Below are 27,489 nucleotides of genomic sequence, written 5' to 3' on the forward strand. Positions count from 1 at the left end.
GCAATAAAATTGATCAGCAGATCGCGCACAGATTTCCACTTGCACTTCCAGCTCTGAGACCACTGGACCGCTGGATTGAGTAACAGTTTACGAAGGCACTGTGCTGCGTTTGACCGTGGTTTGTTTGGAATCGTCGATACACGCACGCTGCCTTGGGTTGGTATATCAATATTACACTATTTATTTTTTTATTTTTCTGACGACTGCACACCCAAGGAAAAGGAAAACAGAAACGATGCTGCTCAAAAACTCGTTTCTTTCCACTCGTTGCTTTCCCGCTTCCTTCACTCGCTCAGCTCGCGAAGGCTCAGCTGTGTTTGGAAGTTTTCTCACTTATATCACACTTGAATCGGAATAGCGGAAGGTTAAAAAGAGGTTTTAATACAAACCTCCTGAGATATAAACCTCTTTTCCCGCTTCAACTATCATACGGTAACATCACCACACTATCGTTCAACGTAGAAGTTTTCCACTGAAAATCCTTCCTTGCACTGGATGTCAGCTTCTTCTTTCGCAATTTTAACAAACATTCACTTTCATCCAAACGTGCACTTATGGCGCGAGATTCAAGCGTCTGGTCAGGACGGAGCCCAAAACCGGAGCAGGACCGAACCGGGCAGTGGCTTCACGGAAACTGGAATGCGTGAGTCGTTCGACGACGCTAGCGAGCCGCGAGAGAGCGGCCCCCGAACGCTGCTTGTGCACATATAGGAACATGGTGGGGAGGCAGTGGGTTTCTCGCGGCCCATTCAACTGGGGTTCATTTTGACTGAAGGGTGCATCAAGAGAAAAACACCGATCCATCTGAATATCGAGAGACCGCGGGAACTCACATTCCCTGAACTGAAAGGCTGCTCCACCCCGGACGCTGTATTGTTCGTGGCGAGAGGTCGCGAGTTGAAGTTCATGGGGAGGCTGTAAGGTTGTTCCGCAATTGTCCGTACCTGCCATGGTCGTGGGTGATAGGTTTGGTTCAATGATAGCGATCTGGTAATGAAGCACCTATGAATAGAAAATTTGCATACATTATCGGATTTTTTGTGTTGTGACATTGCTTATCAATGCTTGAGAACATTCCAAGGTAGAGAAATGAAGAAAATTGAAATTGATATAATAATAGGAATACTTAGGAACTTCTTAATGCAGATGGCAGCCAAACGTCACCATTTCTTTCCCGGATTTTTTCGTGATCGTACTTAGCTCCACGATCAGGACCTTAGCTAATTGAAGCTATTAACGCGTCCGGAGATCATTAGTAAAGTAGGCGATTTTTCGTCTTCCTTCGTATTCCAAATAAGGCATCGATAATGACCAAGCCATAAACACTTTGGTTTTGAAGTTTCTTTCGTGTGCATATACGTTTATTATCTAGTTTTTAGCTTGGTTTCTTAGTTCCTCCCTTCCATCAACCATTTATCCCACAGAAGGGTTTCATTTAACAGGTTACGACAAAAGTCCAATGTGCCGCTGTCTAATTCCTAATGTTAGCTGATATGGCTGCCAGTTCCTCCCGCAGGGTGTAGTTGCTTCCTCTTGCGTAAGGTGGCATCATGTTAACGGTGAGGAAGTAGAGGCCTCGGGTCCTGGGAAATAGAGAAGATGTCGAAAAAAAGGGTTTTAGCGACACACAGGTCATGAAGAGTAGTTACATAATGCCAACCGACGGAGGAGTCACAAAGTTCCGTGCTTTAAAAGGTAAGGAGGACGCGTAATGAGGATAACAGATTGCAAGCTACGTAGCAAGGGGCTTGCGCAAGTCTTCGGGGCGATCGCTACGCGTAATGAGACCGAAACATGAGCGGCGGAAAGTGGTGAGATTAATGTGACAATGTTGAAATGTATCTGCGTGTTTCATGATCACGCATCGTTTAACAAGGCGGCAGTTCGTATTCGCTCGAAGGTATTTAAAGAGATGAGACACACGGAATGTAACAACTTCCATGCCAGTTTTCCCTAGTGGCGTCGCTCGAGTCGAATGCCCGATGTCGCTGACATGGAACAATCTAGACCAGGGGTTGGCACACGTTTATCCAAAGGAGCCATGTAAAAATAAAACAGTTGTAACCCATGACCAGATACTTCAACCGAACTTGTTATGGGTTTAAAGTGATAGCAATCCATTTGAAGAAGGGATTTTATTTATTTTCTTAATGAAAAAGTAACAAACAACAGTGATGAGGACTAAAAGATTTCAAAAAACTACTGTTATCCATGAAAAATGAAAGGTTTTATAACTAACGATATTTATAAAGTTTATTTATGTACATACTCTGATTAAAATTACTGATTTTCGTGATGTTTGGTATGTTCCGAAGTAAAGTACTATTTATGTACATACACTGATAAAAATTACTCAGTTCCGGGATGTTTTATACATTGTGATCCAACCAACAATACCATTAAAAATGTTGTTCCTTGAACACGTTGACTGCCATACGTTTTAAGGACACTTATCTAGCACAATCCTTTTTGATAAAATTTGTTTATAACATTTATTAAACCAATGGTTTTTGAAGGCTAAGCAAAAGTGAACTCATATCATTACAAAGTTTACATGTTATTTTGCCAGTTTCTGAAGAGTCAAAATACGATCGAAAAAGTATACGATATTTATAAAATAGTATTGAAGATTCTCTGACGGGCTATTTCAAATTTAGACCGCAGTTTGCCGACCTCTGATCTATTAAAATGGATGTCATGAGCGGGAGAAGGAACGATCGTTGGGGGCTTGGTTAGGCTTGACCAAAGCTGGTTGCAGTTGGATTGCAATCGAGCATTTCACTTTCAGCCAGACGCCGCGTATGACGACGCTAGATTGTCCGTAAACTACCGGTTTGAAGAGGGGACGCTACACCTCGGTGTACTTACGTGTCAGGAGTGTGCGCACCCATGATGGCAACTTGATCGTTGGCACCGCCACCCCGGCACACGCCCAGCATGTACAGGTACCAGTGGGCACACCGGTATCCGTAGAATCCAACCTCGCTGGCTATCGACTCGGCGTAGTACTCCGGGGCACGGTTGTGGTTACATTCGCCCGTGGTCATCATAGTCGTGGCGTTGCAGCCCGGCTGCTCCACGCCACCGTTCACGTAGAAATCCGTGTGCCCACTCGGGTGCAGGATGCCCCGCTGGAACACGTCCGTGTGGATTACCTGCACGAACTCGGCGTCCATCTGGTCCAGCTTGTGCTCGTTTGGCGCAAACACGAACAGCGGTTTGGCCGGATCGAGCCCGGTGATACGCTTCAGCTTGCCCGACTTCAGGTAGTTCGCGATCATGCCGGAAGTTTGGCCTCCCAAGCTGAAGCCCACCACGTGGATATCCTCGAGCGGGATGATGTTGTTGCCGATGATGAAATCGAGCAGCTGCGCGGTGCAATTGGCCACCGTGGGAAGATTGCGCACCGCTTGCAGATAGCACGGTTCCAGCGCCAGTGGATTGTAGTCGACCGAAATGATGTTAAACTCGTCGTAGGCGAAGTACGCCGGACGAATCGTTGGATTGGGCGCGTAGTCACGGTGACCCGTGTAGCCATGAATCAGAATGATCAATGGACGTCCCCGAACAAAGTTGGCGTTCATGACGGTGTCGGGGTTGAACATGTCGAGCTGAGTGGGGTTGTTTTGCGTTTCTCTGGAGTTTATAAACAAAATAGGTCAAGGTCAGCATGTTTGTTATAAAAACCATACTAATAATGCCTGGACTCGATATTATCAGGTACTAATCAGAGTATGACTCGATTTAAATCAAACTTAGAAAAAAATCAACATTTTCGTTAAATCAAACACAATATTTTCCAGTGAATCGCAAAACATTTTTATTTGAAGTAGTAACCAATTCATTCTTCACGTTTATTCACCTTTTCAGGTAAATTGTGCCTTCCTTTACAATAATCTCTTTTTCCGACTGTTTGTAAATGAGGTCCAGAAACACATTTTATATTATTGCAAAATTTTGTTGCATTTGAACTTGGATTAATTTTACCTTGTACTATAGCCGCCTCAAATTTGAGTCCAAGGAAAAAAAACCCGGCTACGTAACTCTGAAAAGTAAACCCGCGAATTTCAATTACTATATTTGCTGGCTCAAGTGCATTCAATTGTAAGAAGTAATTCCATTTTTCGCTAGACAACTAACTGTAGTAGAAGAAAACGAGCCTTATTGTCAAAGGGATACATAGACCAGATAGGTAACATAGGTGTAACGAGATAACGGTTTGCTACCTTTTTTTAATTTCTTTGTTCCATTCAATCATTACATAATCAAGAGCATACGTCATCAAGAGCTGATAAGAGCTCGCAGCTTTGAAGCTTATTTGTTTATTTTCAGACGGGCTTCGAGGCTGATAAGAGCAAAATATAGTCACGACACGTTTTTACTCGACAGATGATGTTGCTCATTTTCTTATCTGTCACGCGTGAAACAGTTTGAAATACACTCGTGACGCAGTTAAGATAAGCAGTGCAAAAATTACAATCTCATTAGAAATCACATGTTTATTGGCCACTCAAATCGAGATTCTTGAGAGGGTTTAGACGACCAGCTAAAAGTAAAAGATGCATCAATGTTTATACACATTTATGGTGATAATAAAACCAGCTGCCCATAGTATGCTTCAGGTTACTCTCTCATTTCATTCGTTAAAGTAATGATGTTCATTCGGTTGCAGTTGGTGCTGATGGCGATCGTGGCCGGATCACGAGGAGCGAACATTTTGTTCATGTCTGCGGCACCTTCAACGAGCCATTACATTTGGTAAGAATGCTTTACTGGGTAAAACCATTCTTAAACAATAATTCCAATTTTTCCTGACAGGCTGCGTCCATTAATATACGAGTTGGGAAAACGCGGGCACAACGTTACAGTGATCAGCGCGGATATTGAAAAACAACCACCCGTTAATGTGTCCTACATCCATCTGGAGAACCTTTACAGTGCAACCTTTACACAGAAGATCGATTTCTTCAATATGGCAAGCCAAGGACCTATCCCAATGCTTCAATTCCTACACGGTATAGGATTACACATGTGCGAGGCAGCGGTCAAGTCAAAAGGGATGCATTTCTTGCTCAGTTACCCGAAGGATTTCAAGTTCGATCTGTTTGTGAACGACTATATGATCGGACCATGTCCCCCATCGATCATAATGCACCGTTTCAAGGATGTTCCGTACCTACCGGTGTCACCGTACAACGCTCCGTCTACCGCGGCGTCAGTGTTAGGATCGTACGCCTACTCCGGTCTAGTTCCAAATCACGTGTACGATGTTCCCGAAGTGATGAGTTTTGTTCAACGTGTGAAAAACTTCTACTACGATATGTACGAAATGATACTGCACGAGGTGCACGTGCACCCCGAAGCGGATCGGATCTTGCGTACGATTTATCCGAGTGCACCGTCCACCACGACATTCTATAAGAACGTGCGGGTAGCGTTAGTCAACATCAATCCCATTATCCAGTACAAAGAACCCATGATGCCCAACATGATTCCCGTCGGTGGACTGCAGATTCAACCTCCAAAACCATTGGTAGATGATTTACGGAAAATTGTGGAAGGTGCTCAGAACGGATTTATTCTGTTCTCGCTTGGCGGAAATGCCAGAAGTGATCTCTTAGGCCCCGAAAGGATAAGAAACATCCTTGCCGCGATGGAGCGTTTGCCCCAGTATCAGTTCCTCTGGAAGTTCGAGTCCGACGATTCCAAGCTTCCGGTGCCGATCCCGAAGAATGTGTACATTCGTGCTTGGATGCCTCAGAACGATCTGTTGGCCCATCCGAATATCAAGCTCTTCATAACGCACAGTGGACTGTTGAGTACACAGGAAGCGATCTGGCATGGAGTTCCCGTTATTGGATTTCCTATCTTTGTAGACCAGTTTCGAAACATCAACTACTGCGTCGAGGCAGGAATAGCAAAGCGACTTTCTATACACAACTTCCAGGCAAGCGAGTTAGTGAACGCCGTGAAGGACATCTTGGAAAATCCAAAATATGCGAAGAAAATGAAACAAGTATCTCGGTTGTTCAGGGATCAACCGGAGACTCCGCTGGAGCGCGCGGTTTGGTGGTGCGAGTGGGTTCTTCGAAATCCCGACGCGGACCTTCTTCAATCACGTGCTGTGAATTTGAGTTGGTTCCGAAAGAACTCGTACGACGTGATATCATTCATGTTAGGTGCATTATCTTTATTAATTTTGTTTGTTTGGAGAGTAGTATCCTACACGTGGAGATATTTTACATCACAGTCAAGAAAAGCAAAAAAAGAGTGATAATAAAATGAAGTAGTAATTTTTACGTTGAATAGGATGAAAGTGTGTAGTACTAAATTTTTTTGTTAAAATAACGTTTGAAGGAATATCAATATAAATATTGACTATGTTATATGTATGGGGGTCCGCGACAGCCGAGCGGTAGCGCCGGTTAGAAAATTGGCCCATGAGCGCCGAGGCTCACCACTTCGACGGCGTGGTCAGGTGGATCGGCCCATGAGCAACCGAGACCGGACCCTCCCCTGTACGAGAGGACTGACTACCCACGTACACATAGGGAAAAAGTCTCGTAAGCCCTCAACGGGCAGGTTTACGCCAAAAAGAAGAAGAAGAAGAAGTTATATGTAACGAAATCATTTTTAATTTAAATTCATATAACTTCAAGATTATCTTTTGTAATAATTCACAAGTATCTATTAGAGTAACAGGTTGGCTGATAAGTCCCCGGTCTGACACATTAATGGCGCCGCTAGTATTAAATGCATATTATTTTTATATAGTACCAACCTTCAAATGATTCTAGTCAAAATTTGACGTCTGTATGTCAATTAGTTTGTGAGACAGAGCGTCTTTTGTCAAGCAACTTTTGTTATTGTGAAAAAAATGGAAAAAAAGGAATTTCGTGTTTTGATAAAATACTGTTTTCTGAAGGGAAAAAATACAGTGGAAGCAAAAACTTGGCTTGATAATGAGTTTCCGGACTCTGCCCCAGGGAAATCAACAATAATTGATTGGTATGCAAAATTCAATCGTGGTGAAATGAGCACGGAGGACGGTGAACGCAGTGGACGCCCGAAAGAGGTGGTTACCGACGAAAACATCAAAAAAATCCACAAAATGATTTTGAATGACCGTAAAATAAAGTTGATCGAGATAGCAGAGGCCTTAAATATATCAAAGGAACGTGTTGGTCATATCATTCATCAATATTTGGATATGCGGAAGCTCTTTGCAAAATGGGTGCCGCGCGAGCTGTTCCACCAAGACAACGCACCGTGCCACAAGTCATTGAGAACGATGGCAAAAATTCATGAATTGGGCTTCGAATTGCTTCCCCACCCACCGTATTCTCCAGATCTGGCCCCCAGCGACTTTTTCTTGTTCTCAGACCTCAAAAGGATGCTCGCAGGGAAAAAATTTGGCTGCAATGAAGAGGTGGTCGCCGAAACTGAGGCCTATTTTGAGGCAAAACCGAAGGAGTACTACCAAAATGGTATAAAAAAATTGGAAGGTCGTTATAATCGTTGTATCGCTCTTGAAGGGAACTATGTTGAATAATAAAAACGAATTTTGACAAAAAAATGTGTTTTTCTTTGTTAGACCGGGGACTTATCAGCCAACCTGTTATGACGTATCTTTACTTCTTTTGTCTATGATGGCGACAGTTTAAGAGAACTGCATGGCCTAAGCCATCTAGTGTTATGACTTTTTATAGCTGGTTTACTTCACATTTTTGAGTAAAAGAATTCATAGAATAGAATAGAAATTATTTTGTTCTTCTTTTCCTTAAATATCGTCGTGAACACTTAAAGTACCTACAGACTGTCGCCAAGGCCTGCCAAGACAAGACCAAGGCAACACTTGACAAGCTACTAGCAAGTGCCAAAAAATCTTGCCTTGGTCTTGCCCGTGTGTGAAAGCCCTCGGTAATACTCAGCAATCATTGGATTTGAAATTGCTGAGAAACCGTTGGTGATTTCGGAACAGTCGATTTGATTCATTTTCATTCGTTCATAGTTGAACGACTTTAGTGCCTAATCTGTTCCAGGACACAAAATAACACACAATTACTGTTGAGTGACTAACAGAAGAAAAGTTAGAAAATGGCCAAACCCCGAGAATACGTCACTCACAACTAGTTTAGAAAGAGAAGGATAGGACACTCAATAAGTTAGGGTAGAAATTTGCGAACTCGCCTAACTATGTATAAAAAGAGTGTTTCACTTAGAAGTGACACACAACGTAGGAAACCTTCGACCAGTGAACATCGCGATCCAGAGATAGAAGAAAATAAACACCAGTTCTTTTCAGAACTTCCAACACGGAATTATTTGTCTTCTTTGCCACCCAGCGCCGTAGCTCTGCGCATCCGCTTCACTGCGTTTGACGATCACCCAACATTTTGGTGCCAAGCGACCAGGATTAGTGAGAGTCTAGTTCCAACCAAGCGAACTATCTACGTGTCTCACCATGGCTGAGACAAAAGTGTTACAAGCGAAGCAGGCTAAGCTTCAGTCGTCGATTGTAGGAATGCAACGAGTGCAGCTATTCGTCGATTCTTACACTGCGGACCAAAGCAACCAAGCCGAGCATCGCCTTCAAAGGTTTGAAGCATTCTTTGAGTCGTATACTCAAAGCTTCGACGACATCCTCGAGCTAGGGGTTTCACCCGAAACCATCGCATCGCTCGAGAACATCCGGACGCAAGTAGAGGAGCTCTACTGCGTAACCAAAGGAAAGCTCATGGACATACTGAGCGAATCTATGAAGATAACGGTGAAACAGGAGGCAGCTACCACCTCATCGCTTGCCGCGGTAAAGCTGCCAACCATTTCTCTGCCGAGCTTCAACGGAGATTATGACACTTGGCTCACGTTCCACGACACGTTCGAGTCCCTGGTGCATAAATCGAAGGAACTATCGGCAATCCAAAAGTTCCACTACCTTCGCGCCGCGCTGGAAGGAGAAGCCGCTAGCCAAATCCAGGTGCTAAGCATCACGTCGGAGAACTACGACATCGCCTGGACGACACTGGTTGAGCGGTACTCCAACAAAGTTCTTCTGAGGAAGAAACAAGTGCGCTCCCTTTTGGGCTTGCCAAAAATTACAAAGGGAAGCGTTCAAGCCCTACGCAACATCGTCGACAAGTTTGTGCTACACCTGCAAGTGCTGCAACAGCTCGGTGAACCGATTGACCCGAACAGCACAATCATCGTAGGCCTGCTAGCAGACAAACTCGACGATGCTACAGTAACTGCTTGGGAAGAATCGCTCGAGCCCAAACAGCAGCCCACCTACGCTCAGATGGTTCAATTTCTTCGAAGGAGAATACAAACCATGGAGAGCATCGAAGTAAACTGTTCGACATCTTCGTCAAACGTCGAACGAAGGAAGCAGACACCACGCTCTCACATGAACGCCGCAGCTTCAGCCGCAGTGCAGCAGCAGCAGCACCAGAACGAAGCAGTGTGTAGTGTGTGTCGACAAAACCATTCCGTAAACCAGTGCACAAACTTTACAACCGCTAACCATCAGCAGCGACTTCAAATAGTGCGCGATAAAAAACTGTGTGCAAACTGTTTACGAGAAAACCATACGGCAGCTCAATGCACCAGCAAGTTTGTGTGTCGCCAGTGCTCCGGACGTCATCACACGTTAATACATCCGGGATTATTTCAACCACAGCAGCAGCCATCGAACAGCTCAGCTCCGTCGTCCAGCATGTTGGCAGCATCAACAACACACCCATCGGTGCAAGGTACGAATTTCGATCGTGCGATCCTCACAACTGTGCTATTGGTGGTTGTGGATGCCAACGGCGGCGAGCACCTAGCGCGTGCTCTTCTGGACTCCGGATCGCAACCCAACGCAATGAGTGAAAAGCTGTGCCAGCTACTTCGTTTGCGCCGGAAAGTGGTTGATTTGGAGATAACTGGAGTTGACAACACAACCACCTCCGCAAAGCACATGGTGTCAGCAGAAATCCGATCCAGGATCGGAGAGTTCAACAAAACCGTGGATTTCATCGTTCTCCGTAAGGTGACCCACGACATTCCCGCTACACCATTCGGCACGACAGACTGGAACATACCAGCAGATGCAGACCTCGCTGATCCGCACTTCAACACCGTGGGACGGATCGACATGATCATCGGGGTGGCAAACTTCTACACCTTCCTGAAGGAAGGACGAATTCGCCTGCACGAGAACGGACCGTTGCTCGTAGAAACCGTCTTCGGCTGGGTAGTTACCGGAAGCCCACCGCCACCGGAGCAAAAGATGGCAATGAGATGCCATTTTAACATCATCACTCCAAGCCTCGAAGACCAGATCGAACGATTCTGGAAAGCGGAAGAAATCGAGGCCACGCAGACAGCAGATGAAAGGTACTGCGAAGAATTCTTCAAGGATACAGTTTCCCGAGATACGACGGGTCGATACATCGTGAAGCTACCGAAGCATCAACAACACGACAAGTTAATCGGTGCTTCAAAGGCAACCGCCCTACGACGATTCGGAGCCCTCGAGCGGAAATTGAGTAAAAACGACGAGCTTCGCCATCAATACCACGACTTCATGGCGGAGTACATTGCGTTACATCACATGACACCTGTGGAAGACGACGCAGCAGATGGTCCCGCAGCGTGTTATCTACCGCATCATCCCGTCTTCAAGGACACCAGCACCACCACCAAAGTAAGAGTCGTGTTTGATGGTTCTGCAGCAACATCAACAGGACACTCTCTGAACGATGCTTTGATGGTGGGACCAGTCGTACAAGATGACTTGCTTAGTCTGGTCATCCGGTTCCGGAAATTCAAGATCGCAGTGGTAGCAGACCTCGAGAAAATGTACCGGCAAGTGTTGGTTCATCCAGTGGATCGCCCTCTGCAACGCATCCTCTGGCGATTCGACAGCAGCCAACCAGTGCAAATCTTCGAGCTCGACACCATCACGTACGGCTTAGCCCCGTCATCGTTCTTAGCGACAAGAACACTTCTGCAGCTAGTAGAGGACGAAGGAACTTCATACCCGCTGGCAAGCAATGCCATCAAGCATCATCTGTACATGGACGACCTCATCGCCGGCGCCGACAGCATTGAAGGTGCCATCAGTCTGCGAGAAGAACTGGCCACCCTTGTCAGCAAGGGTGGATTCACGTTCCGCAAGTGGTGCTCCAACGCTCTTCCAGTACTGGAAGGAGTCCCACCAGCACTACTTGGAACGAAATCAGCATTCAACTTCGACATGGAGGAAAACATCAAAACGCTCGGCATTCGATGGGATCCAGAAGCCGATGTATTCCGTCTGGATGTTTCGATCGTCATCAAACCGTCGCCGCACTCCAAACGCAGCATACTCTCTTCGATCGCACAGCTGTATGACCCACTCGGTTTAATTTCACCGGTCATCGTGCAAGCGAAATTGATAATGCAGTTGCTTTGGCTATTGGGACTGCATTGGGACGACAAGGTACCGGACGACCTACAACGAAAATGGGACATCTTCTGCGAGCAACTTGCCAAACTTCAGAACTTCACCATCACGAGGTTCGCATTCATAGCCGGTTATCACCAAGCAGAGCTTCATTGTTTCACCGACGCGTCGGAAGCAGCTTACGGAGCTTGTATCTACATCCGGTCGGAAACGTCTGACGGATCAGTGCAAGTGAGCTTGTTGACATCGAAATCCAAAGTTGCTCCGCTGAAACCCGTCACCATCCCTCGTCTAGAACTTTGTGCAGCACTGCTAGGAGCGAGACTCTACACCAAAGTGAAGGATGCACTGGACATGCAGTTTTCAGCGCGTCACTTCTGGTCGGATTCAACCGTCGTTCTCCAATGGCTACAGGCTCCCGCACGTACATGGAAAACGTACGTGGCAAATCGTGTCGCAAAGATACAGGACGCCACCCAAGATTCACGCTGGCGACATGTCTCCGGAAGCGACAACCCGGCGGACATTGTATCACGCGGCTGTTCAGTGGACGAACTGATTAGCGATCAACGATGGCAAAACGGTCCAGCTTGGCTACGAGCGCCAAAATCTACATGGCCATCGGAAATCATCTGCACAAACAAAATCGCCGAAGAAGAGCTACGGAAGGACGTCATAACTCTGCCAGTCCAGGTGGTGAAACCAAATGAAATCTTCGAGAGATTTTCTTCATACTCAATGCTTCTGCGAGCCGTCGGCTACTGTCTCCGGTTCTGCAACAACACCCGGAACAAAACTCGACGCATAACCAGTAGAACTCTTCTCGTCAGTGAGCTGACGAAAGCAACTACCTGTCTTGTAAAAATCGTCCAGACAGAAGCATTTCCTGATGAAATTCAACGCTTCAAAAGGCATCAACCCGTATCTACACGGTCATCTCTTCGACTACTGAATCCGTTCGTTGACGGTGACGGAGTGATCCGCGTTGGTGGCCGGCTACAGCAATCGGATGCAGCATACGAGGTACGTCATCCAATTGTCATCCCTGGGTTTCATCCGTTTACGCAGATGCTTCTGGTACACCAACACCGTAAACTACTACACGGCGGCATCTCGCATACACTGTCTGCAGTGCGCGATGGATTCTGGCCATTGAATGGACGCAAGGCAGTCAGAAGCGCCATACGAAAATGTCACGAATGTTGCAGAGCCAATCCTCATCCAATAGAACAACCAGAGGGTCAACTACCGGTCGACAGAGTGACAGCAAACGACGCGTTCATCTGTACCGGAATCGATTATTGTGGGCCTATCTACCTGAAGCCGATTCATCGGAAAGCCGCGGCTCGTAAGGCTTACATCTGCATTTTTGTTTGCCTCAGCACCAAGGCTGTCCATTTGGAGCTGGTCAGCGATCTCAGCACGGCAGCATTCCTGATGGCTCTTGACCGGTTTGTGTACAGGAAAGGCAGGCCGACCCATATCTACTCGGACAATGGTACCAATTTCATTGGTGCTAAAAACGCCCTTCACGCCATCTACGCCATGCTGAATCACACGAAGAGCAAGGAGCAGATCGACAAACATTTGGCAGACGACGCGATTCAATGGCACCTCATCCCTCCACGAGCACCCAACTTCGGCGGTCTATGGGAGGCCGCGGTCAAGGTGGCCAAAACTCACTTGGTTCGTCAACTCGGCGCAGCATCACTCTCCGAAGAGGAAATGGCGACCGTGCTGGCTAAAATCGAAGGATGCATGAACTCCCGTCCTTTGACACCACTCTCCAGTGACCCGAACGATTTGGAAGCACTGACCCCGGCCCACTTCCTCATCAAGCGCCCGCTGCAGCCACTGCCGGAATTCAACGCCAGCTGTGCTTCCCAGAACCAGCTGGCCAAGTATCAACGTCTGCAAAGGTTCACACAAAGCTTTTGGGATCGTTGGTGCAACGAATACCGCAAGGAGCTTAACATTGCCCACCGACGACAACGCAAAGGATACCAGCTTGCTGAAGGGGACCTGATCATCCTGAAGGACGACCAACTACCGCCAACCCGATGGCCTTTAGCTCGAGTTCTTGAACTACATCCAGGACCTGACGGCATTTCCAGAGTGGCGACGGTGCGGACAAGCTCTGGAATATTCAAACGTGCAGTTAACAAACTATGCCGATTAGAATGTTTAAGTTGAAAAAAATCAATTTTTCAAGGTGGCCGGTATGTTGAGTGACTAACAGAAGAAAAGTTAGAAAATGGCCAAACCCCGAGAATACGTCACTCACAACTAGTTTAGAAAGAGAAGGATAGGACACTCAATAAGTTAGGGTAGAAATTTGCGAACTCGCCTAACTATGTATAAAAAGAGTGTTTCACTTAGAAGTGACACACAACGTAGGAAACCACACAACGTAGGAAACCTCACTCTTGTTTCAACCACCGAGCAGTGCAGACGTGTTTGCAGCAACCTACCTCCAGCATTCAGTGCAGTGAAAGTGCTTGTGAAAATCAGTCGTGTTTTCAGCTACCTGCCTCGAGCATACAGCTTTAAGTACCTGTGAAAGTGACTTTACCTGTGAGTGTGTACAAGTACCTGTGAGTTTGAGAGTGACGGAAGTGAATCTCTGAAGGTGGAATTTTGGACGGACTCTAACATTTGTGTGGTGAAAAGAAAATTTTCTCCAAGTCACTGACACCCGCCCAGGATATGGCGGGTCATACACCGCCTTGGGGAGATCCTTCTCCCCGAGAAAATCAACGTGGACGCCTAGCACCGGAATGGATGGACCCGAAAGGAGTAAATGGCGAACTCCTTTACTTAATCCTACAAGCACCAGAAGGACTCCAGCTGCCGAAAAACCCTTTCCTCATCAGCAAAAGTTTAACCAGCATTGTAGGCGATATGGAACCCTGCGCTCCGATCAACAAAGGAACCAGGTATTTATTAAAAACCAGATCTAAGAACCAATTTGACAAACTACAGACAATCACGCAGCTATCGGACAATACCCCCGTACTGATCACGGAACACCCATTTTTAAACCGCGTGCAATGTGTCATCACATGCCCGGAACTGTGCGGACTAGAAGACGAGGAAATCCTGGAAAACCTAGTGGACCAAAAAGTGACAGTAGTACGACGATTCCTACGACGAAACAATACCGAAACGACAAAAACCAACTCATTTTTACTGACGGTAGACTCAGTAGTTGTTCCCACGACCATTCGTATTGGACTCCTACAAGTCAAAACTCGGACCTACTATCCAAGACCAATGCAATGCTTCAACTGCGCCAAATTTGGCCACAGCAAAGCAAAATGCCCGTCGCCTTTTCCAGTTTGCAAAAACTGTAACCAGGACGAGCACGGCAATTGTAACGCTGCCCCAAAATGTAAAAACTGCGGAGGAGAGCATAACTCTCTGAGTCGCTCCTGTTCGCATTACATAAACGAACAAAGCATCATCAACATTAAAATTGACCGTGGAATTACTTATTTCGAAGCAAGGAAAATACACGAAGAACAAAAACAAAAATCTTTAAACAACCGACTTGACGCATCGAAGACAATCGACCCACGAGACAAGCAAATCTCCGAACTCACTTCCTTGGTAGCAGCCCTCCAACTGCAAATAAAAACACTTACGGAAAAACTCGAACAAAACAACACAACCACCGAAACTGAAGACACTGAAGAATCCGACGAAGAGATGTCCACCGCGACATCTGACTCCGAAACTTCAAACTCCACCTCGAACAATACACAGGAACACGAAACGAAAACAACCCAAAAACGCAGAAACACCCGACCAAACTCATCCGAAGAAGACCTTCGCTTAACGAACAAAAAATCACAGAAACTTGCACCCAAACAAAGCGACACCCAAAACACTCCCAAGAAAGACACCAAAAAGAACAAAAAGCGGAACGGCTAACAAACACACACGAGTTAGACTCAAAGAAACGACCCTAGCAAGCCCCAAGACACATTCTAACGGACCTACGCTCTTAAACAAACTATCTGAATAAGAAAACAACCCCCTTTTTAAAAATGACAAACAAATTAGCACTACAATGGAACATACGTAGCATCAACTCGAATATTAACAACCTCCTACTTTTAATTGACAAACATTCACCGATAATTATATCATTACAAGAAGCATACCCCCGAAGACACATAAACAACAATTACAAATGGTATTTCAAAGAATCCAATCCACCCCATCACAATGTCTGCCTAGGCATACACAAAGACTATCCTCACAAAACACTCAACACCAACACAGACCTCCCTGCCGTAGCAGTACAACTAAAATGCCCAATCAAAGCCACCTTCATCAGCATCTATCTCCAAAACCAAAACATTCCTAATCTCAACTCAAAACTACAAGACCTAATAGACAAAGTTCCCAAACCAGTCGTCTTTCTTGGAGATTTCAACAGTCATCATCCCATTTGGGGTGGTAGCCATATCACGCCACGCGGGAGGGTGATAGTTGATTTTTCCATCAGAAATGACCTCATAATAACCAATCCAAACAAACCTACCAGAATCTCATCACACAACGGACATCAAAGCACACTCGACTTGGCAATACTATCCTCCCAATTAACACAACAACTACAAACAGACGTAGAAACCGACACGCATGGCAGTGATCATTTCCCTGTCATGCTGCAACTCAACAACAATCCTTCCGAATCCCAACTTCGCCCAAAGTACATATATCAACAAGCCGACTGGACAGGTTACCAACATGAAATAGACTTTTGCACAACTTATCAACAAAACTGGACAGCAGATCAATTTACAAATCTCATTCAACAAACAGCAAATAGATTCATTCCCCAAAGTTCCAACAAACCAAGAAAACGACGCAACCCCTGGTGGAATGCGGACGTAGCCCAAGCCATAAAATCCCGTAGAAAAGCCCTAAGGATGCTCCGTCGAGCAACCAAAAACAACCCTCCAACAACCCCTCACATCCTAGCTTTAGCAGAAACATATCGGACAGCCAACAAACAAGCAAAAATAATTACAGAAAAGGCAAAAGAAGACTCTCGAGGACGTTTCGTTGAAGAAATAAACCCAGACATGACCTGTCAAGAAATGTGGCAACGGGTTTCTCTCCTCAACGGAACTTACAAAAAACCCAAACCAATCCTTTACCTGAATAACACGTACACCACAGACCCAGCAGTAATAGCAGAAACTTTCAACGAACATTTTTACAATACCTCGTCTACCCAACAATACTCAATCCCATTCCGAAAAACCAAACAGACAGCAGAACTCCACGAACTCAATTTTCCTACCCAAACGAACGCTCCCTACAACAAACCTTTCGACGCTGCAGAACTTACCTGGGCACTCTACAAGTGCAAAGGAAAGTCTGCAGGACCAGACGACATCGGCTACCCACTGCTCCAAAATCTACCCCACTCAGGAAAACTGACCCTCTTATCCATATACAACGACATCTGGCACACTGGCAATATACCCTCGAACTGGAAAAATAGTTTAATAGTCCCCATACCCAAACCAGACAAAAACCCACACGAAGCAACAAACTATCGCCCCATATCACTTTTAAACTGCGTAGGAAAAGTGCTAGAGAGAATGGTAAATCGTCGTTTGGTTTACATTCTCGAAAGCCAAAACCTGCTCAGCGACGCTCAGCACGCTTATCGTGCAGGGCGCGGTACAGAATCCTACTTCGCCTCATTAGAAACAATAATCCAGAAATCTTTTTCCAAAAATGAACACATCTCCTGTGCAACAATAGACATCTCCAAGGCTTTTGATCGAGCATGGAGATACCCGATTTTAGATCAGTTATCGCGCTGGGGCATCGGAGGAAACCTTGCTTCCTTCATCTCCAGCTTTCTCTCAGACCGAACCTTTCAGACAATAATAGGAAACACCCGATCATCAGTAAGACAGTTAGAAAATGGTGTCCCTCAAGGCGCCATTCTCTCCCCTACACTATTCAACATCACAACACAGACACTTATAAACTCACTCCCAGAAAACATCACGCCACTCATATACGCCGATGATATCCTTCTGATAGCTACCGGCTCAACACCGAAACAAACACAACAATCTCTTCAGAAAGGACTCGACAAATTACAACAGTGGTCCCGCTTCACGGGCTACGACATTTCCCCTGAGAAAAGCAAAATTATTTGTTTTTCTCAATTTTCTGCACGCCGCTCAAAACCACTATTCATCAATAACTCTAGAATCCCAAACGTAACAAAAACCAAAATTCTAGGAGTAGTCATTGACTCAACTCTTAGCTTCATACCACACACTCAATATCTTCAATCTTCCAGCAAAACCAAACTACAGCTGTTCAAGTATCTTGGCTGCGGTAAAAAGCGAGCTTCTCGCGAAACCCTGCTGAAGATCATGAACGGCTGGCTTGTTCCGAAAATACTATTTGGCGCCGAACTCTACTCTAGAGGCGGCCCCAACATCCAAAACAAAGTAGAGAAAATATACAACCAGGCCTTGAGACAAATCTCAGGAGCTTTCCGCACCAGTCCCATACCTTCGTTAATCTGCGAATCCGGACAGCTCCCTTTCAGTCACATTTTACTCAATAGACTAGTATCAGCACAAGCACGACTCAACGAGAAAAATTTCCCAGCTCAGCCCCTCACCAACAGAACCAAAACCCTCTTCAAACAAATTACCACCAAAGAACTCTTAGAAATAGAAAAACTAAACAGACTCAAAGACAGACCCTGGAGCGCAACAAAACCCAACATAGACTGGACAATGAAAGACATTAAAAAGGACAACTACAACCCCACCATTGCTCAACAACTCTTCCAGCAGCTCATCAATGGCAAGTACAAAACACATCACCACATCTACACAGACGGTTCCGTTCAAGCGAATGAAACCGGATGTGGAATATACTCGGAAACTACATCTAGCAGTCTTAAACTCAATAATAATTTATCGATCTTTTCCGCAGAAGCTTTAGCCCTCCTAATAGCAGCCGATGAGGCCACAATAGACAACAAAGCTAACGTTATATTTACAGATTCCGCAAGCGCACTTCAAGCAATAGAAAAAGGAACATCAAGACATCCCTACATACAATCCATTGACGAACATCTAGCCAATCGGAACATCACCCTTTGCTGGATACCGAGTCACATGGGAATCGCTGGAAACGAAGCCGCCGACCGATTGGCGAACGAAGGTCGAGCGAAACCGGACACCATCGAGACACCTTTCCCAAAGAGAGACCTCCTCCGCTGGGCCCAAGATGAAGTACGCTCATCTTGGGAACGCAAATGGAGATCGCTCATCGACGCCAAACTCCACAGCATCAAACCAACCACACTACCATGGAATGACACACCGAAACCACGCGACCAACGAATCCTCACCCGCATCAGAATAGGACACACCCGACTGACTCATAGCTACCTTTTCACGAAGAACAGCCCACCACCAATGTGCATCACCTGTGGATGCCAGCTCACCGTCAATCATATCATAGTTGAATGCAGAGCCCATACTACAGCCAGACAGCAATTCAACATCCCACCAAACCTAGAATCCGCCCTCAGCAACGACCCCACAAGCGAAGACAACATCATACAATTTTTGAAAGAAATTAAAATATATAAAGAAATTTAACAGAAAGGAAAGAATAAATAAAAATGATAAACAAACCTAATCTTAAATTTAAATTAAGGCAATATTGTTCCCCTCCCCACCCAATCCTTTCCTTAAACTATCCCATGATTCCAAACATTTCCCTAATATGTAACTTTAATTTGAGATAGAGATGAATGTCGCCGTTAAGGCGCAAAATCTCTTTAATAAAAAAAAAAAAAAAAAAAAAAAAAACGTAGGAAACCTTCGACCAGTGAACATCGCGATCCAGAGATAGAAGAAAATAAACACCAGTTCTTTTCAGAACTTCCAACACGGAATTATTTGTCTTCTTTGCCACCCAGCGCCGTAGCTCTGCGCATCCGCTTCACTGCGTTTGACGATCACCCAACAATTACACTACAAACAGCGTTTCACAACACAAAGCACTGCACTATTTTCGTAGACACATCCATTTCTGATGCACACGCATAGAAAACAGTTTGCTTTGATTGTTTCGTTAACAAGTTGTCAAGTGTTGGCGACAACATTTTCTCGACGAGCAACTTTTGGTTGCGCTAGCTATCACTAGTAGTCGCTAGTGTAGAATCGCTAGCGAGTAGCGCATTGGCGGTAAGTACTTGGCGGCAATATTGGCGTAGTCTGTAGGTGCTTTTACTGTGTTATCACACTTGTCACCAATGGTGGCATAGCAAAGTCACTGAATTGTCAAACGAGAATGACGTTGGAGTGGCTGGGGGCTCATTGGTGAAATGAGCTTGCTCATATTACTGAGCTGTCATTGTGTGGAATTTGCTGTATCTAGCATATGAAGCTTTATTTGAAAGTGATTCAAGTTTCTTGAATATTTTAATTTTGATCGACCGAAAAACGCATGTAACGAAAGTGAATGAAATAAACTCCAGGTGCCTGCCTTTGCCATGCTACCGTTGTTGACCAGTGTGACAAGGCCATTGCACTCTGAAAACTTCTTATTTGATCATATACATACACACTTCATATTAAAAATATAGTGTAGTTTTTGTTTCCAATATAAAATATATGATGTACGTGATTACAAACAAAAAGTGTATAAAACTATGTTTGTTCAAAATTGCATTATCAAAACTGCTGTTTTTAAAATTTTTGATAATTTACTTTATTCCATACCATATGCCAGAGTATAGTCGAATGGAGTAAAATTGTGTTTAGTGTTGTGTCGTGTGCTACTGTGCTGTGTGGTACCACATACGCACCGTAAATAGCATTGTGGTAGTCCAATAAACTGTCATGATGTGATGTCATACAGATAAAGTGTTTTACTCTTATTTACTGGTGCAAGTTGTAGAAAAATAATTTTCCAATCTTGTGCCTAGTACCAATAATATGCACGCCTGCATCATTATTGGTATGGGAATAAATATTTTCTAATGCCGGCAAGAAAAATAGGTTAACAACTAGTAAAATTGCATAGCCTCAAGCATAATTTTAAGAAAATTTAAATATACTGAGAATAAACTATGAGTACGTTTTGTAAAGATCATAAAAAATAAATAAGAGATTCTCATAAACATTGAGCACATAATTAGTGTAGTGGTCGTGTGGTACTGTGCTACCCAACACACACAGCACAGTAAAGTGTGGCACCACACACGACACGGAAAAAATTGTGGTACTACAGTAAAGTTTTACCAAATAATACAGTCATAACGTTATACCAATAATTTGAATGAACCGTTCTTTGGTTCCTTGGTGTACCAATTCTATAACTACCATTGGATAGGAATAGATTGTACTTTCTTTGAATTTTGAACATCGTTATTTCATAATCCAAACATTATTATTCGTATAAAAAAAAAAATAAATAAAAAAAATCCAAAAGCAGAATTTTCGAATAGATCAGTTTTTAACAACTAATGATTTTTTATAAGGAACACATTTTAAACACTGGCTCTAATTGCTTATGGATTATATATTGAGGTTAAGCTACAGCCCTTATCGAGCATGCATAATACCAAGCTAAATTATGCACCTTATCCGTGTTCTTCCTTAGAAACTGTGTACTAATTTGGTATTGTTCAATTCTGGGATACTTTTGCATCCTTTCGTGATTTTTTTACGCGCAGAGTTAAAACACTCTGCACACACTTTTTGAATCTAACATTTTGACCACACTGACCATTTTGAATCGAAAAGGTGTTGCTGAATAAATAGAGACGTTGTATGACTGTATGATACTTTACTGTGCTACCACAAATGCACAGCACAGTAAATTGTGTGTGGTACCACAGTACGGCACATCGAAAATTGTTACTTGACCCAACACTACACATAATTTTTCAGACCGAACATCAAATACCGAACTGTTAAGTTGAATCTGAAAAAATAGTGATATTGTATGACAGTTAGTAGCATAGTAGTGCTACCACAAAACTACCTACCTACTACTTCTTCTTTACCATATTTTGTAACCAGATTTCAGATGCTGGGACTAACAACACGGGAACGCACTTTAGCGCAAGTAATTTTCATTGCTCAATCCTATTCAACGCGTTCTATGACCTTGATATCCTTCCATCCCTATACGCCGGGCTTCAGCTGGTTTTGACTAGCCTCTCATGCGCGCTCTGCGCCTTTTCAATACTTATAGCCATCTTTTTAACCATAATATCCCGTTATCCTCCTTCAGAACTTCGCTTCAAAAATCTTTCCAATTCTAGGCAATCCTTTATTCCTTTTTTTATCTAGTTTTGGCATAAGAAAGTTATTAAGTCTGTTGGCTAACAACTTGTCTGTTAAAATAAACAAACAATAACATAAACATAAACATAAACATAAACGTGAAAAAAAATACAGCACAATAAATTGTATTTGGTATCACAGTACGGCACATAAAAAAGTGTTACTTGGCCAAACACTAGGCGTGTGTAATGCAGATTTTAGCTAGATTCATTCATTTGAACCATATACTGGCCTCGGTTTTCGTCACCAAATGTGACTTTGACAGCGACGAAAACTGGGGCTAGTGGCTCCATGCAAAAAGTCATTTAGATTTATAAATCAGCATCGCACTACCCATCTTTAGTATGATGCCGTAATGTTTTCTGGTCACAGACTTTAGGGCTAGACACACTCCTAACTGATGCTCATTATCAGCGTGAACGATAAAAAAAATCCACCAGGAAATAAAATCATAGTCCAACGAGGTTGATTATCGATAACAAAAGTAATGCGCTGTTGGTTGATAACAAGCCAAAGGAAACCCCCTTGATAACCATGGTGCCATCACGTTCCAAACGCACGACTTGCAGAATAGCACCCGCACTATCAACCACAGCCACTGATCAGCCTCACGCCAGCCAGCGAACACTGTTCCCCAAGGTGAAAATGTTCGCTAAAAAAAACAATCTCATCCTCATTCACGTGGACAATGACTGACCGGTGGCATTCGAAGGCAGTTTTTGGTGCCATAAGAAGAACGTCAATTTTCCCAGTCATGAATCTTTCCTCAAGCGAGTGATATTACAACACAACTCATGCCGTAAAACCGTAAATGTTGATATAAGCATTTTGATAAGGCGAACATATAAGCGGGTTACTTTGGGAGACACCACGTTACTTGCTGGCTTAACCTGAAACTGTGATGAAGTGTGCAACAATGTTGCTGATTCTGATTGCCCTCGTGGGCGTATCGCATGCGGCAAATATCCTGTTCATGTCCGGTGTACCTTCACCGAGCCACTATATATGGTAAGTAGTTAAAAAACGATTGATTATACCGGTGTAAGTCATTTAATCTTCTTCAATTTCTCAGGCAACGCCCATTGATGTGGGAAATGGGAAAACGAGGACACAACGTCACCGTGCTTAGTGCAGATATCGAAAAGCAGCCGCCCACAAACGTAACTTATATCCATCTGGAGAACTTTTACAGTACCATGTACAATACCTCGATGAAGGAGAAGGTGGACTTTTTCGACATGGCTAGTCAAAGCCCAATAAAGTTGCTTGGGCTTTTTGACGAATTTGGAATGAATCTGTGCGAGGCAGCGATCGAATCGGAAGGATTAAACTTTCTGCTGAACTACCCGAAGGATTTCAAGTTCGATCTGTTCCTGAGTGACATTATGATCGGACCTTGCCTTCCATCGATCATCATGCACCGTTTCAAGGATGTTCCGTACATACCGGTGACACCGTACAACGCTCCGTCTACCGCGGCGTCAGTGTTAGGATCGTACGCCTACTCCGGTCTTGTTCCAAATCACGTGTACGATGTTCCCGAAGTGATGAGTTTTGTGCAACGTGTGAAAAACTTCTACTATGATATGTACGAAATGATACTGCACGAAGTGTACATGCACCCCGAAGCGGATCGGATCTTGCGTACGATTTATCCGAGTGCACCGTCCACCACGACATTCTACAAGAACGTGCGGGTATCGTTAGCCAACATCAACCCCATCATCCAGTACAAAGAACCCATGATGCCCAACATGATTCCCGTCGGTGGACTGCAGATTCAACCGGCGAAACCGCTACCGGAGGACTTGAGGAAAGTAGTGGAAGGTGCTCAAAATGGATTTATCCTCTTTTCGCTTGGCAGTAACGCCAGAAGTGATCTCTTAGGCCCCGAAAGGATAAGAAACATCCTTGCCGCGATGGAGCGTTTGCCCCAGTATCAGTTCCTGTGGAAGTTCGAGTCCGACGAGTCTAAGCTTCCGGCGCCGATCCCGAAGAATGTGTACATTCGTGCATGGATGCCGCAGAACGATCTGTTGGCCCATCCGAACATCAAGCTCTTCATAACCCACAGTGGACTGTTGAGTACACAGGAAGCGATCTGGCATGGAGTTCCAGTTATTGGATTCCCATTATTTGCAGACCAGTTTCGAAACATCAACTACTGCGTCGAGGCAGGAATAGCAAAGCGGCTCACAATTCAACACTTTAAGGCAAACGAGTTAGTTGATGCCGTGAAAGAAATCCTGGGAGAACCAAAATATGCGAAGAAAATGAAACAAGTATCTCGGTTATTCAGGGATCAACCGGAAACTCCGCTGGAGCGCGCGGTTTGGTGGTGCGAGTGGGTTCTTCGAAATCCCGACGCGGACCTTCTTCAATCACGTGCTGTTGACCTGAGTTGGTTCCGAAAGTACTCGTACGACGTGTTATCTTTCGTGTTAGGTGTAGTTGTTTTGTTGCTAGCGGTTGGTTGGAAAGTAGTAGCTCTATCCTTAAGTTTTCTTGGATCACAGACCAGTAAATCAAAGATAGAATAGTGGAAATGTTGTGCTCAACATGCAATAATCATCTCGTTAGAGTAATCCTAGTCAGTACTTAATAAACATTGTTTGTGTAAAAGATTTTAAAATACAATCATCACTTTACCTTGTGTAGAGAAAAAACGAAACATTTTGGTTTGGACATCTTTTAACCGTCTCAAAACACTTAAAGAAATTCCAATCGGCACTGACCAGTGGATGGAAACAATGGAACGTCACTAGAAGTAATCCTATGCACCAAGGAAGAGTTGTGTCTTTCCACATCACTTTAGATTTGGTGAGATCGTTGGGGTTCTATCGATCAAAGCACATTTTCTGTTCGTCTTTCACTGCACAAACATGAACACACACTCACACTTTGTCACTAAATATCGGTCACCGTTTGTTAAGAACTTTTGACACACGCACACAACTCACATAAGTGCTCGTTCAAAGTTGCAACCATTCTAAAAGTGCACAACTTTCGCCTCACCACTTTTATACAAGGCACGATCGGTTGTGGTCGCTTATCGGAAACACGTTCCGGGTGGCAATTATTCATTGAATTTATCGTGTAGTTTACCGTTGGAAATTCGCCGCCAAACGGAGAACCAAAAATAAAAAAATAGTCAATCAATTTACCAAAACGCACAGCAACGGCTCCCTGTGGAGAGGCTAATTGTGTGTCTCTTGATGAACCGACAGACTTCAAATGTTTTGCGTTTGCGGTTCTCGATGGCGAACTTCGTGCGCGAAATTCTTTCCACAACACTCTCTTACAAGAGAAGAAGTAGTAACGTCTCAATTCGTTGAGGTGCGATTTTAGGAGACTATTCTTCAAGATCACATCATCACCGCCCGAAGTGTGACCTTAATCGAGTTTTTATGCAAACATGAAGGTACCACGATACGAACCGTCGGTGGTTTGTCTTTTCTTTTAGCAAATGCTTATACATTATTATATACACCTGTTAATCATTGTGACGGTGTTGAGTAGTTGTTGAGTTGTGATATGTTTTTAGCCGGCATATTCGTGATTGGTGGTTCTCTTATGTGATCTCGATGTCAAGGTGGATTTGATGCGCAACAAACTAAACCATCACTTTTCATAAGCCTCGATGACATTTACCAAGATCTGGGCGATGAGCATGATTATTATTTCAGATTAATCGTTCATAGCAACCTGATGTATCCCATTAAAAACTATAATTGTTGTTGTAAACAATCATATTAGGGTTGGTCGTCACCTTGTTAACAAAGGTGTGTGTTACTTTTAATTAGTTTGCCATTGTTGTGCTAAAGAATTTCGAGGTAACGAGGCAAACTGTGTTAGATTGCTGGCAAACGACATTTTTGTTTCGAGTGGTTGCTTATCAAATTCTAACCGTAAGACAAGTAGCTTACAGTGAAATGCAAATCGGACATTTTTTTTTTTTTTCGTATGCTGCCCTTGAGGTGTGACACCGTGGGACCTTTACATAGCAATTCCGAATAACTCTAAGCCCCATTTACCTAGGATTTGATAAGGGGCTGTCATTCTTGTTTGGTGAAAGAGGAATTATATTTACATAAATAAAACGAAAATTATAGGCCATTAATTAAGCTCATTTGACACCATAAAACCTATCACGCATGTTAATGAGTATTTAGATAACAACCATATCGTTTGTCTGCACTTGTTGAATTGTTTAAAATCAATGTTTACGTGAATGTGAGCTTGTTTCAGCTTAATATCAAAAGCCTTCAAAACACTTTGCCTTTCAAGTAAAGTTTCTTAGTTGTTTTAGCGTTTCGATTGAACGCTGAAATGAGTAAGCTCAAATTTCATCTCTCTCCCCGTTAATTCGAGTTCCGGAAGGGGAGATCGACTTTGGAGGCGACCCAGGAGGTGGTGGCCAGAGGTAGACATGCAATGTCTTTTGGATGGCCCAACCAGCGAGATCCGCGATGCTGCATAGTATGAAACGCTGGACGTACGAAATGCGTTCAACTCGGCTAGTTGGAGGGTGATCGGAGAGGGTCTTTACAACAAGCAGACACACCCGATTTCTTGATGCGGATCATCCGAGGTTACTTCGTAAACAGAGTGCTCCATTACGCTACTGATACGGGGACCAGATCACGCGCAGTCACAGATGGGGTGTCACAGGGCTCGATACTGGGACCCACGCTGTGGAACGCAATGTAATGACGGTGTGCTCGACACGTCACGGAGAAAGCCACCAAAGTGAACAGGGCTCTTCAGCATCTACTGAAAAAACCACGGTGGCCCATCTAGCACCCGTAGGCGAACATTGGCGAGCGTTGCTTCCTCCATAATGCGGTATGCGGCGCCAGCTTGGTACTCAGCGCATTGCCCTGTGACTCGTTAGAGTAAGACGGTTGGGCACGGGAGGGAGTGATCCCAACCGAACTAGCCTTAAGTTGGGCGGTGTGATCCAAGGCCCCGATGGACCTTGGAGCGCATCGCCAAATCCGTCAGTTGAGCGTAGGGAATAAACGACGACTCCCTCCGAAACCCGGCCCGCTACAATCCAAAGCAACCACAGACTATTAAAACGGGTGGATCGCTTGTTAACTAAGATGGTCGCCAGTTGCTTCCGAAGTGTGAGATACGAGGTTGCCAGAGTTGTAGCCAGCATACCACCTATATGCTTGCTGATCATCGAGGACCACCGGTTCTAAGAGACCAGAAGTCGAACGGGAAGAGCGGCAAAAGACATACGGAAGGAGCAGCGAACTGTCACTTACTCGAGGTGGCAACTAGAGTGGGACGACATTGCCACGCAGATCTCAGCTAGCCGGTTCGTAAAGTGGGCGCATCGTCTTCTACCAGAAATCGAGGCACGATTGGCGAGTCGAGCAGCAAGAACGAGCTACTGCAGCAGCAACAGCGACAAGAGCAGACGAAGCGGAGGCGGTGGGGTGAATTGGGGGCATCCCGAGACATCGACCGGCTCTGGCTGCCCGGCTTCATGCAATGGCGCCTAACGCAAGATTAGCCTGGAACAGAGAACATCGAAATATTCTCCAACGCATCCGGCGGCTGCGGAACAGGACGGTCCGACGAAGAAACCATGAAGTGCTCGAGCGTAGAAACGAGGCGATGCTACGCGTGCACGAGGCGGTCACCGAGCAGGAGCTGGAGGAAGCCAGACGCTACCTCGCTACT

General features: G+C 44.7%; 1 protein-coding gene across 1 annotated transcript; it reads right to left on the reverse strand.

The window, feature by feature from the left end:
• Window positions 1-1,471: 1,471 nt before the first annotated feature.
• On the reverse strand, window positions 1,472-24,602 carry LOC131293623 (pancreatic lipase-related protein 2-like). Its single transcript, XM_058321700.1, has 3 exons — window positions 24,445-24,602; window positions 2,869-3,636; window positions 1,472-1,583 (listed from the first exon to the last, which is right to left on the reverse strand). Exons 1-3 carry the CDS (start codon window positions 24,600-24,602, stop codon window positions 1,472-1,474), a joined length of 1,038 nt encoding a protein of 345 aa, XP_058177683.1.
• Between the last annotated feature and the right edge of the window lie 2,887 nt (window positions 24,603-27,489).

The sequence above is a fragment of the Anopheles ziemanni genome, chromosome 2, assembly GCF_943734765.1.
Source record: "Anopheles ziemanni chromosome 2, idAnoZiCoDA_A2_x.2, whole genome shotgun sequence".
Classification (NCBI taxonomy): Eukaryota; Metazoa; Arthropoda; class Insecta; order Diptera; family Culicidae; genus Anopheles; species Anopheles ziemanni.

Excerpts from the sequence above, each read along its gene's own strand:
- LOC131293623 (XM_058321700.1), bottom strand. The coding sequence starts at position 24,602 with ATGTGGAAAGACACAACTCTTCCTTGGTGCATAGGATTACTTCTAGTG. Across the intron at positions 3,637-24,444 it reads TCGTTTTTTCTCTACACAAG|AGAAACGCAAAACAACCCCA; the intron begins GTAAAGTGATGA and ends TATAAACTCCAG. Across the intron at positions 1,584-2,868 it reads GGTGCGCACACTCCTGACAC|GACCCGAGGCCTCTACTTCC; the intron begins GTAAGTACACCG and ends TCTATTTCCCAG.